The following is a 13,078-nucleotide window of genomic DNA, read 5'->3' as shown; positions in this document are numbered from 1 at the left end:
TAAGCAATGGTCTCCACCCAGAAACTGCTGCAGTGCTTATATTTACGTTTGACACTTCTTCTGAAATTGAAGGCCAATGAAAAAAAGTGCATGTTAAAGTATAGTCAAAAGGGCAATATATAAGTGAACACTTTATAAAAACACTGAGGTGTACTGTACTCATTTAATCATAAGATGCAAAATTTGTAAAATAGTAGAAAAACAACCAAGTGCTAAAATCAATGTTAATGCTCCCTTAGACCCCAAAACTACAGAAACAATACTGAATATGTATCCCGATGAAGGTATAGAACTTTATAGTCTGTTATTATGATGCATGGTCAGTATGTCTTTTATTAGTCTCGATAACACAGGACCTCTGTTACAATTCCACAACAGAGAGACCAGTGGAGCTGTAGCACCTGATGTTATTTTGCAGTGATAGATAGGTCTAAATTGTAGCAATACCTGTATCCAATCAGTTCTTACCGAGATAAGTGACTTTTATTATGATAATTATTTAAGAGCAAATGAACTAAACCAATCTAGACATCAGTTCAGTATTCGAATAATACTACGTTTCATATTTGGATGAAATAAAATAGTGTCATGCAATCATGAATGAGTCCTAGCACAAGATTATAATAAAGGTTATTCAGATGTTCATTATAAACTTTGAGATTTTATTGTGGTCTCTGATAACAGCAGAACCGTCACATATTCAAGATTTATATATAACTTTTGATTGTTTGAAATTATTAATTAATTAATTGGCATGAATTTCAACAAACTTTCTTGCATGGCACCCATTCACAAAGCAAAGACTCTGAGCTCTCTGCTGATACACCCTCTGCTCAAGTGGACACAAGCCTCACAAAGCTCAAAGACCTAAACATGAACAATTCAAATGAATATACACCTCCTCTGTGCTGCTCCTCTGCTCTGGGACACTACAGTTGACCTTTCACCTGAATAAGGCAAAGACTGAAAAGTTGCTTATGCTGTACTGCGGCTATGAGTTGTGGGAGTTGAATGCAGTGGTATATTATTTTAGCAGGAGCTCAATTCTACATTTTCCTCATTGGTGACCTGATTTACATGCTGTTATGGCAGTGGTTGTTACCAGACAAAATCTTAACTGACTCTGCCAAGAATCTCTTACACTGTGTAAAGGACTGTTAAAAATTGTCTCCTTCAAAAATTAATTTATAGGTCATTGGATAGGACCTTCATTCATAACAGATATTGCTTCAAATAGGCAGAATACAAATGAAATACATTCTTACATACAATAATATAAATATGTCAGTTTTAACAGTGTTGTACCACTCTTGGATTAATGATGAAGTGTGTATTTTCTATTTTATCACTGCTAATATTAACACTAAATGAACCGGAAATCCTAGTGTCTATACAGTATGTAATAGTATTAATATAACAATAGCAAGAATTAAGGCTCAAACATACATGCAGCGTATGGTAGTGTTTTACAACTAAGGACAACAACAACTGATTTACATATGACTTGAATTGTGCCAGCTTTAAGTGCTACATACCGGACATAGGTAAATATTATGTACATTAATTTGATTTAGAATGGACTGAAATCACTGTAATTGAGTATACACAAAAATATATAATTATATTAGTTAATGCATTACTGATTTAAAATAATAAAGTCATGTAAACATTTTGCAAATGGGTTGTTACCTAAAAGTATAATTTGGCTTCAAGCTGTAGGTCAGTGCAAAAAAAAGTTTATTCACAGAGAGGTAGAAATTTAATAATTTATTTATTTAATAAAAGCCTTAACTAAAAATAAGAGAAAATTTGCTGATACTGCCTCACTGTCACCGTCCTCTGTTCAGTCTCCTTACAATCAGGAAATTTTACTGTGGAGTGCTTTCTCCTAAGAAGTACTAAAAGCAACAACAAGTGTACAATAGCCAAAGTTAAAAATAGAGCGAAATATTTAAGATTAGATAAATTAGAAGAATAACCAAACTATATCAAAACCAATACAAACAATTATCAATTATAACAATTATACAATTAAATAATGCTCCCAGTGATCACCTGTGAGTCAGAGCACCGCACAAAAAGCAAAAATAACACAGAACAATTAACAATGCTGAATTGTTTATACTAAATAACTAAAAGGGAAAACAGAAGGAATACGTCTCTGTATAGACAGATGTTTTAGTGGGTTCAGTTGACAATTCGCATTTTAGTTTTCCTTAACTTGGACTACATGTGGAATTTTAGGAAATAATAGAAAATACTTTCATCTAATTTGAATGTTATATCCAATTAATTAAGTTGTAGTTGACCCCTTAGGACAAATTTGGTGATTGCCTTCATCATAGCTTTAAATGGTTGTTGTGATAAAGTCAAACCTGTATTTGTAGATTTTTGTCGTGATCTATATTTTCTCTTATTGAATACATTGAGAAGATGTATTATGGTCTGATGCTACATTATTTAGTTTATGTATTCCCTTTACCAAAGTAACTGAATGATATAATGAAACTGTAAACAGGTCATAATTGGATTTGATATGAGTGATATTGACCAAAATCTGATAGTGGCCAATACATTTCTTAATGTTTTAATTAATAGATTCAGATCAGCTCTGTCAATTGTACAATAATCTTGAAAAATGCAAGAATTAAAAAAAAAATACATATTTGCCCTTTAAGTGTCTTGAGACAAAGGTGAAAATATGCTGAGATTACATTTTGTTTGAGAAAACTAAAATTATGTTTAGGATTTTGTGTCAGCTGTTTGAAAATGACAGTTTTCAATAGATAAATGTGCCAAAGCGACTGAAACTAAAAACTGTAATAATCTACCCGTTTCAAATAGCCTATTAACCATAAACCAGTTAAAAAATATGGCTATAGTTAAATGCAAATTTGATCACCTCAGTTTTAAAGTTCACAATGCTGTAAAGTTAAGTGATGCCTATCTATTAGATACAACCTAGCTATTAGAATGAGAATTATGTGATGGGTGTGGACAGAGATTACAGATAAAATGACTTCAGTTCACAGCAACAACAACACTCAATAACATCTAGGAACAAGTTGGATGTGTTCTTTAAACTGGGCATTGAGTTACATTTTTTTTTCTTAATTGCTTCAGTACTTTTATCTGTTGAAAGCTGACATTTGCAAAACAGCTCATGCTAAATCTTTTAGAAATCTTTTAACAACTTTTAAGGTCCCACTTGTCTAGATGACACAGAATGATTCTAGCGAGGCTGGGTCAAAAAACCTAGGAAGAATTCATTAAAATACGAGGACAGGAAGGTTTCTCGTAGGGTGTCTGCCACAAGCTTGTTTCCGTGGAGATATCATTTGCCTTAGAAGTTTCACAGTACATTATTAAACTCTTGCATTTATTCAATTACAGGTCTTTACTGCATTAAAAATACTACGAAAACACGCATTCCTACAGTGAGTGAGCTCATCTTTCCACAGATCTGACCCGAAACTTGGCCTACGGGCATTGCAGTCTATAGATAAGTGTAATGCCACACTGTGGGATTATTCTATTCTAGAGCAATAATGTTTTCATAAAGACAAGCATGTGGCTGACACTGTACCAGAAAGGTTACACAGTGCACCTCACAAGAGTGAGATGTGAGATAAATACGATTATTTCCAGTGTTGGGAGTAATGTATTATAAAAGTAATGTATTACAGTAATGCGTTGATTTTTGCTGTAACGCAGTAATGTAAGGCATTACAGGGGGGGAAATTGTAATATTTTACTCGGTACAAATGTGAGTAACGCGCGTTACAATGCTTTTTTAACCTGGATTGAAGTGGTGGGTTTTTCTTCATAGAAATTCGCTAAAATCACCGTGAAATCAGCAGCGGTGAAACGCCGGAGACGCGGCCGGATAGACCTTCAGTTAACCACGGGTGAAAGGACCGACCCAGAACTCTACAGTGTTTAGACCTGGTTTAGACCTGGGTCACTTCTGGTTTAGACCTGGCTTACAGTCGTCCCTCGCTCTAACGCGATTCACTTTTCGCGGTCTCGCTGTTTCGCTGATTTTTAGAATTTTTTTTTTGTGTGTGCAATTTTGCATGCCTTTTGTTTTTAGTGTATGAACACGTATTGCGTTCCTCCCGCTGTGTCCTGATCGGCTAAGGGACTCCTGTCTCCTGTACAGTACAGTAGGCTACAGAATGTGTTCAGCTGCCAAATTTAAATAAATGTTCAATCTCTAGCAGTGCGATTCTGAAGTGCTGTATGTCTGCAAGTTTTCTCTCTGACAAAATCCACAACGTCGACGAAATGTTCTGCACCGACAAAGGCTCCTGCGCTCACACCCAAAAGACAGAGGACGATGCAAACCATCGCACAAAAAGTTGGACTTCTGCACACGTTGAAGGAAGGTAGAAGTTACGCGCTGTAGCAGAGTTTTGCACCGGGTCTTGTACCCGCAAGTTGCTGAAATCAGGACCGTGAGCCCGCGCAGTAGGGTGTCCATAAAGAGCGATCGGGCGACAGCCGCTCTTACCTCCGTGAGGTGCGGAGCAAAGCCGGTCCTTTCTCCTGCGGTCTCCTTCGAGCCCATCCTGACAGTGAGTCCTGTTTTAGTCCTAGTTCAGTTCTGGTTTAGTCCTGGTTCAGCTCTGGTTTAGTCCTGGTTTAGACCTTGTTTAGTCCTGGTTCAGTCCATATACGGCTCAAAAGTTCAGCTTTTTCGCAGTTATTTTGGTGAGAGTAACTTAAAGTAATAATGCAATAGTAATGTAATGCCTTACATTTTAAATGAAGTAATATTGTAATGTAACGAATTACTTTGAAATGACAGTAATAAGTAATAAATAACGCATTACAGTTTTAAAGTAACTTGCCCAACAGTGATTATTTCTAATCTCTCATCTTGAGCATAAATAGATTGAATCAGTTTTTGAAATGTTGTCCAAGATAGGAGCACCAGTAGACACAACAATGAAAGGGTGAACATGTCCAATGGCCTTTATGTAATCATGGAATTTAACCTGAGACATTCTCACTGAAGATGCAGTAGGTCACTTTCTGGAGGTGGTATATCGCTTGCATGATACCATGGAAACAGAAAGTTAAAACCATTTGTCTATGGAGATACAGTAGATATGTTTTATGCCAAACTGTGGAATATTTTAGCAAAAACAAGAACAACATTTCTATCGATCTATCTATAAGCAGTAGGAAGACCTCCTCCAGGCCAATAGGAGTCAGGTCCATGGAGATGCAAGCAGAAAGGAAAAAAACTGCATTTTAGTTTATTTTTTAGCTAAAAGTTTAATACATGCTGTATGTAGCAATAAATTATGTGTAAATATTTGAATTCCTATTTTTTCATGTTAGGTACTCCTTACTCCTTATTCTCTAGTATAACCAAATGTCTCTCTTAATGATGTATGTGAACCACATTGATGTTTTGACCAAAAAAAGTATTTAAAGTACTTCATTTTATAAAGAGCTACAAGAACACCATTTATTTTCATTAGGTAAAGTTTTTGTATCAAGCTTAAACATCACTGTTGCCATGGAACTTGTTGAAAGTAAAGAATTCCTCACACTTTAGAGATTAATATAGCAAATTATTCAGGTAAATGCAAGTTGTCTATGCAAATACCGGGCTGTTGGGCGCACTCTTAAGCCTCCAACCCCATCAATCCAGAGCGCCCTATACACAAATCCACTCGGGTGTCCCAGTACAACTTCAGTAAACTACAAAGCTGCACTACCCGCAGCACACGCAAACACACACGGAGCAGACAGCGACCGCGCAGCAATAAACACCCACAGCCACACTCATCACTCCACGCAGACGAGGAATGGAAAGGAGGAACGAACCGAAAAAGCAAGTGCAATGTGCCACTACTAGCCACAACTGAACAACTGAGTCACTGCGAACACGCCAACAATCCAGCGGTCCCAGACAGCACCCTCCCTACACGCCACAACTGAACAAAGCCCAGAGTCACAGTGAACATGCCAAACAAAGTCTGACTGGGCCATCCAACTGTTGGATTTCATTTATAGTCTAGTGCGGTTTATTTGTAATAAAAGTTTGAAAATAGACCATTCTATGACAGTGCGCCTCATAATCCAGAGTGCCTAATAGTGCAGAAAATACGGTAAATACAACACGGAAAGGACTAACACCTCAGGCAGCTGGCAGACCCCACACTGGAAAGGTTACGTAGTGCTCCTTTAATCTCATGACTCAACAGAATGAGATGATAATTAAAGCATTAGATGACTATCACAGAAAAACATAAACCATCTGTTGAATTTGCATTTCCATTTAAAATTAGAGTACCTGATTTTTACCCTCTTAAAAAAAGACTTACGGTAGTTTATTTGAAATGGTTTGAAGTGGTCCTAAGTTTCTTCTCATTTACCTTGTGCATTCTGAGCATTATAATGCATGTTTTACAACTTTCAGAGAGACCAAGAGCGAACTTTTGCTGTGATGGCAAAAACTAACAACAAGCATGCTAACAGTGCACTTCCTGATTGCTGAACAATAATCTTTATAATTAGCTGCAGACAGCACACAGCAGTCATTTTGATCTTTTGTTACAAACAAATATGCTATATATATATATATATATATATATATATATATCAACCAGTGATTCTCTTGCCAAAATCTGACCTTTCTGTGTTCATTAAATGATCAATCTTTCTTCAGTGAAGCTAATTTATTTTAGTATATTGAGTATAATTTGGGAGGGTTTTAGCTTTCATATGAGACATTTCTAAAACCAATCGATTAATTTAAAGTCAGGTTATAAGCTTTTGTTTCTACAAAATGGATAAGCGACAAAACTTTTGTCAGGGACTGTATACCAAAAGATCAAACTAAAACAAGTTATAAAAATGTGCTAAAATAATTGAAAAAATCAGTAAGAGTAAAAAAAAGGCTGCTCTGAGCGCTTGTCCTAGTTTTGTCCCGCTACACCTTGGGTAAGATCCACTCTTTTCCTTTAATGTGTTCTTCACAAGGGATATTACGTGATGTGCTCTTTGCTTCTGCAATCATAAACTCATGTTCATGTGCATTCAGCTTCAGAGTTTTGAAAGCAACAACAGAATTTTGCTGAGATATTTTTTTATTTAGTTTTTTGATACCTAAAGCGTGAGCTGTTGAAAATGTCTATCTAAAAAAAATCTTTTGAAATGATTAGTCACAGCTTGTTTATCCAAAAAGTCTTCAATGAATATCAGCGAATATCAGGCTCCAGGCTGTGTGTGGTAACGTCTTAGTAATTGTATGGGTTAGATGAGGCTTGCACCACATGCTAAACCCCAGGATCATGCAAAGTGAGTTCAAATGAACAGACTGAGAAGCCTAACAGCAGCAGTTACCTAAATTGCTTCAAACTCATCAGACATTATTTTTTCCAACCAGGCAGGCCTGTGGTACTAGTACTTGCATGCTGTGATCTTTTCCCATGAAATTCCATAAAATATGTGGATTAAAAAATTATCCACACTATCCTTAATAATTATAATTTAGTACATTATTCTTCACATTTTTCTGTGGCAACTGTAAAAATCCCACAGTGCAGTTCTTTTAAGAGCTGCAAACTGTGGAACATACATACACAGGGAAATGAAAATAATTTCTACATTTAAAATGTTCACCTTTAGGCTTAATCTTGCCTGAAAAACCCCAAAATGTATCGATGTGTAAATCGTGAAAGAGAGTGAATGAAAGAAAGGAATGAATTGCACTGTGGTGTATTAGCTGCTCAAGTTTTGTTTTGTAAATATGTTGAACTGCATTGTCCCTGCCAAAGAAATAAATCAATGCAAAAACAGCAGAAGAATATTACTATAGCAGTTTGTACAGCACAAAGCATAAAGCAAATATGACTGGTTTAAGACCTTTTGTCACACTAATGACCTTTTGTCACTTCTAATGGTACTTCTAATTACTACTTTTCACATGCAGTTTGGTGTTTTCAAAATCATGGATGAAGTTTGTTTTTATGCTGGACTCTTTCTGTATGCAGTGTTGCCAAAGCACTAACATTTTGGGTAAAAGCACTAACATTTTGAAGAAAATAAACATATTTACAGGTTACAGTTGACAAATTAAACAGCTTGTGTAGTTAAAAATATGATACGTTGTATAATATTATGTAAAATATACATTATTGGTATCAAGAGCCATGTATTGTGTATCAAATTGTTCGCAATCCAAGTCATTTCCAGCATCATTATTGTTGTTGCATTATTACATTATTGCCATTCCGATTCAACCAACAAATGTTTTCAAAGCTATGCACTTAAATATCATAATTTGAACTTTCATGCTGAGCTCTTGCTTTAAACTGGTTCAACCTGAATAATTAAGTCTAATAGTTTCCTTGTGTGGGTGTATAAAACCAAAAGCATTTCATTGTTGTGTCATCTGGACAATCCTCCACTACAGCTGAAGGCCCTGACCTACAAGTAGAAAACATGAACTCTCTCTGCAGAACACTGATTGTGCTCGGAGCTTTTCTTGCTGCAGGTAAAAGACTAAAATCTAACAAAAATATGAAACAGTATTTAAAAAGTTTGTGTTTGAACTGTAATATAACAGTACAACAAATATTTTTTTTAGTGACAACTCCTGAAGAGCTCAGAGAGTTTAATAAGTCCTTGACAAACTCTAGTGAGGATGCCAATAGCATTAATTGGCTGTTGTTTAAAATGTTAAAAGCAAAAGAAGTTATTGAAACATTATAAGTAATCACAGCAGTTGCTCAGAATCAAGTGTTTCTGTTTCTAAAGTGTGTATGAGATTTACTTTTCCGTACTAATGTTGTTGTTTAATTTAAAGTTCTTCTTCTTAAATTCATAAGACATAGCTTTTTTACATTGTAAATAATAACTTTTGCTGGACTGACATTTATTTATTCTATTACATATATTAATTTTTGTTTTGATTTCAGCTTACGGTCTGAAATGCCGTCAGTGCGATGCAGGTATTTTGGGGGTCTGTCTTTTGGGAACTGAGATCACCTGTGGTGCAGGCACGGACACCTGTTACAAGACGGAGGCCCGTGAGTAATCCTTTTTACTTATACTTAAAAAAAAAAAAAAAGTCTATATCTTATAGATGCTGAAATCAGTATTTGGACAAAATGCCAGGGAAACAGTTATTTCAATCCCAACTTCTTCTACTTTTACACAGAGAAACATAACAAATTCCTCCTACAAGTCTTTCAGAAATAACAATGGCTTTTAAAGTATTGATTTATGAAGATAAGCAATACAGACTTTTAATCTGTGCCCTTTACCACAAATAGCCACAGCCTTCTGTCTGCTGTGCATGCTTTTACTGACCATAGGATCATCTATGGACCTCTCCATCTGCATTAAAAGCTCCAAACTATAGCATTGACAATTAGACATGACTAAATCTTGACAAAAATTTCCCTGCAACAAATTCACCTAAAATAACTTTAATTTGTCCCATATTATGCAAAATTAACTGTTGCGAGCTTTGAGTTATGTTACAGTGTTGTTACCTCCTCAAAACCATACCTGGAGTTCTGTTCTCTTTCATTCACACGTTTGGGATAATCCTTTATTATTAGTCTGTCTTCACCTCTGAAGCACAAAATGCTCTGTTCCACTCTGTGATGTAATGAAGCAGTAATTTTCAAGTTAACAGCTACCTTTTACCTTTGGTTCAGTAGAGATTGGCAGTTCCAGAGTTGAAATTATCCAAATAATTCTAATGGAGGTGTTTGGAGGAGTTTAAAAACACAATGAAGTACTTACTGTATTACCACATAACATCACAAGGAGCAAAATGGTATTTTCTGTTTGAGAGAAGAACTAAATATGCAAGGTTTGTGTGAATGAAACAAAACACAACTCCAAGTGTGTTTGTGATGAGGAAAAAACACTGTAACATAAATCAGAAAATACTGTAATATGGGCTCATTAATATTTTGTGGGACTTTTTTGTCTGATGCTCACTTTGTTGTCTCACCCTCTTTTTAGAGTTTAACGAAACAACCGCAGTGACGTTTGTCACTCGTGGGTGCAGAAACGCCACGGGTTGTGGGGATACTGCGACTGGTACCATTCTGGGTATTGGATACAACATCAAGTCCTACTGCTGCTCCCAAGACCTGTGTAACAGCGCTTCCTCACTGCAGCTGTCCATCACTGCAGGAGTCCTGCTGGCTGGCCTCTCCACACTCTGGGCATCTCTGTAAACTTATACTACAACTCAGTCGGGAAATACTGTCAAGAAGCTTTTCAGTTTAATAGTGCTAAAATCACATTACTTAAGATAACTTCATCTTACTTTTAACAATTCATCTCAGCCACTGCTTCTTTTTATCTTCTTATGTAAAACGAACATCCAAGCAAGATACATCTCAATAGATTGATAGGCATATTATTCATGCATGTTATGGATAAAATGACTTATTATTACATTGCAAAACTAAATGAAGTGTTCAGATTGAAGGGAGAATCTTCATTTGTTCCTGATATGTTTTGTTGACAATGTAGGCCTACATAAATGTATCTTACTTTCATACCAATTTGAGATTTTACTTGTATTACATGTTTGGATAGTACATTTTTATTTGATATACACAGTAAAACATTTAACTGTCAATATTTGATCCTATAAAGTATGTATGTGTGTGGCATTTTTAAACACTTGTTACCTTTTCATAGTGAAATTAATTCTCGAGAGTTTAGGTGTATGAAGTGAACTGGATTTTCAAGAGCAAACAGATCTCAATCAGTATTATTAAAAGACAAAATGATCATCTCAAAGGCATCCAGACAGGAGTTACTTTTGTTAAAGTGCCAAAGGGTGTGGAAATTAATAATAAACATATTTTGGTAGACTGTACTTTGATAATACTTTCATAATGAAATATGGCACAGCAGCAGTGGTGTGAGAGAAAGTAGTTATGTTTTTATTTCTGTTTAGTGGTCTTTTGGGAAATAAATGATCAGTTTTGTTTGTATGTTTTTAGTCGGTAAGTTGTGTTCATATGATATCAAATTAGTTTAAAATTGAACTGAGGACAGGTCAAAATTCTATAGTGAAATTTGCTGTTTAACTTTCAGATTACAGATCTTCTTTGATCTTGTTTATGGTTAATATAATTACTCAGCCTGTCCTCTGAAATAAAAACAGGGCCAGTTCAATATCGTCTGTCATTATAAATAAACAAAACTGACATGATTGGTGTCAGTTGAAAAAGCTTTAAGACACAAAGGTCCTATATTACATTGTTACATTATCAAAAACATACCCAGAGTTGTGTTTTGTTTCAATCACACATGTTTGAGTAACCCTTTATGATTTGTCTGTCTATATCCCCAAAGTTCAAAATGCTCTATTCCACCTTGTGATGTCATGAAGTGATTGTTGACAGTTAGCTTTTGCCTTTTCTCCAGTAGGAATTTGCAGTTCCAGGGTTGAAATTATCCAGATGATTCTAGTGAGGGTGTAAGGAGTTTAAAAACACAGTGGAGCATGTCCTGTATTACCACATGGCATCACAAAGTGGAACAGCCTAAATATACAGGATTTGTCTATTTAAAAAGTGTGAACGAAACAAAACACAACTCCAGGTATGTTTTTGATGAGGAAAGAAAATTCTAACATAGATCAGAAAATAGTGTAATATGGGACCTTTAAGATTGACATTGAAAATCTGTGGAACCAATCCCTAACAAATAATCAACAATCAACACTGTAGGATAATCAGTTGGATATATGGCCCCTGCTCTTCACCTGACCAACCTATTTGGTCTTAACTATGACAAATTAATACGGTCAGCAGCGAAACTCTAAATACTGTACAAAAAGTTCACTACACATTTCTGTCATTTAGCACTAGTACTTCAAAAACATTTTATAATTTAATATTGAGCTAAACTCTCTTCTTTTTAGTATATGGCCCACACTTCCTGTTTTGAAGCGAACATTATATTATATTTCCATCTCTGTCACAGATGCCAGTGGAAAATGACTGCACACAAAGTACAACAGCTCCATCTCGTGGTCATGAGCAGTTTCACTCCAAAGCTGTGGGAGGAACATTGACAATTTTATTAAGATTTAGATAAAGCATGCTTTCATATTTTTTGATTATTTAATCATGAAAGGAAAACTCAGAAATTTTACTTTTAATTAAGCACACATAATGACAAAGGAAATATTATGTATTATTTTCAGAGGTTGAGCAAAATGTTGCTTACTTACTTAACAAGCCCCTATAGTGTGAAGAAACTAGTGCGTAACATTAGAAACCACTGCTGTCATTTACAAAGGCAATACTATAATGGGAATTCTTTGGCTTTTGAGTACAATGATTATGGGTGGATCTCTAACAGCCAGGAAAGAATCAGATGGACCACACAACAAAGGCAAATATTTGAATGTTTGAGATTTAAATGCATCACAGGAAGGAAGAATATTCAGCAACAGCATCTAATTCAACAGAGGGATCCGACCACAGATCTCCACCCAGAGGACTCACCTCCACGAACAGGTCCCTAAAAGTAAACAAACAGCAGCTATGACATAAGACCACCAAAGTCCACTGTTTCCAAGATGCTGTTTTCAAAGTAAAAAAAAAAAAAAAAAAGTTGACATTGTTTTACTCTTAAAACAAGCCCAAATGCTTTCCCAAACCTTAAACATTACAGATTTGTTCCTAATGTTAACCAGGCACAGGGCCTATGGTAACACACATGGACAAACTACATAATCTACCCATGCTATTTGTATTCGTCATTGTAAGCGACATTGACAGTTTAATGTGTTTGTGACAACATGTTTTAAACTGTTAATTTCCCTATGCAAACAGTGTAGAGCAGAGGCAATACAAAGATACTTTCTAATTAGGACATGTCTTTTAAGTCTTAGTAAGTGCAATGAATTCAAGTGAGCTTTATAACATTTAATAGTGAACAAAGGCAACACTATGGCAATCATTATCAAAGAATAAACAAATAAAAAGTAGGACCATGTGGGTTGAATCTTAAATCCAAGATAAATCATTGAACTTGAGCATACAGTGTACATTATTTTAACCATGGTGAC

The 13,078-nt window shown here is 35.4% G+C and overlaps 1 protein-coding gene and 1 long non-coding RNA gene across 2 annotated transcripts in view; one reads left to right on the top strand and one right to left on the bottom strand.

The window, feature by feature from the left end:
• The window catches only part of LOC129410067 (uncharacterized), a 42,879-nt gene that overhangs the window by 27,537 nt on the left and 2,264 nt on the right, over window positions 1–13,078 (bottom strand). The gene's annotated exons all lie outside the window — the stretch shown is intronic.
• Window positions 8,421–10,915, top strand: lye (lymphocyte antigen-6, epidermis). The gene is made up of 3 exons (XM_020939318.2): window positions 8,421–8,515; window positions 8,940–9,050; window positions 10,000–10,915. Exons 1-3 carry the CDS (start codon window positions 8,464–8,466, stop codon window positions 10,215–10,217), a joined length of 381 nt encoding a protein of 126 aa, XP_020794977.1. The 5' UTR covers window positions 8,421–8,463; the 3' UTR covers window positions 10,218–10,915.

This window comes from Boleophthalmus pectinirostris, unplaced genomic scaffold (assembly GCF_026225935.1).
Source record: "Boleophthalmus pectinirostris isolate CB_2022bp ecotype Guang Dong unplaced genomic scaffold, ASM2622593v1 HiC_scaffold_21, whole genome shotgun sequence".
Classification (NCBI taxonomy): domain Eukaryota; kingdom Metazoa; phylum Chordata; class Actinopteri; order Gobiiformes; family Gobiidae; genus Boleophthalmus; species Boleophthalmus pectinirostris.
This window is presented reverse-complemented; position numbering and strand designations above follow the sequence as displayed.

What these genes read in the sequence shown, in the direction of transcription:
- lye (XM_020939318.2), top strand. Translation starts at nt 8,464, where the DNA reads ATGAACTCTCTCTGCAGAACACTGATTGTGCTCGGAGCTTTTCTTGCT. An exon ending in CGGAGCTTTTCTTGCTGCAG is followed by an intron (nt 8,516 to 8,939) that starts GTAAAAGACTAA and finishes TTTTGATTTCAG; the next exon opens with CTTACGGTCTGAAATGCCGT. An exon ending in CTGTTACAAGACGGAGGCCC is followed by an intron (nt 9,051 to 9,999) that starts GTGAGTAATCCT and finishes CCCTCTTTTTAG; the next exon opens with AGTTTAACGAAACAACCGCA.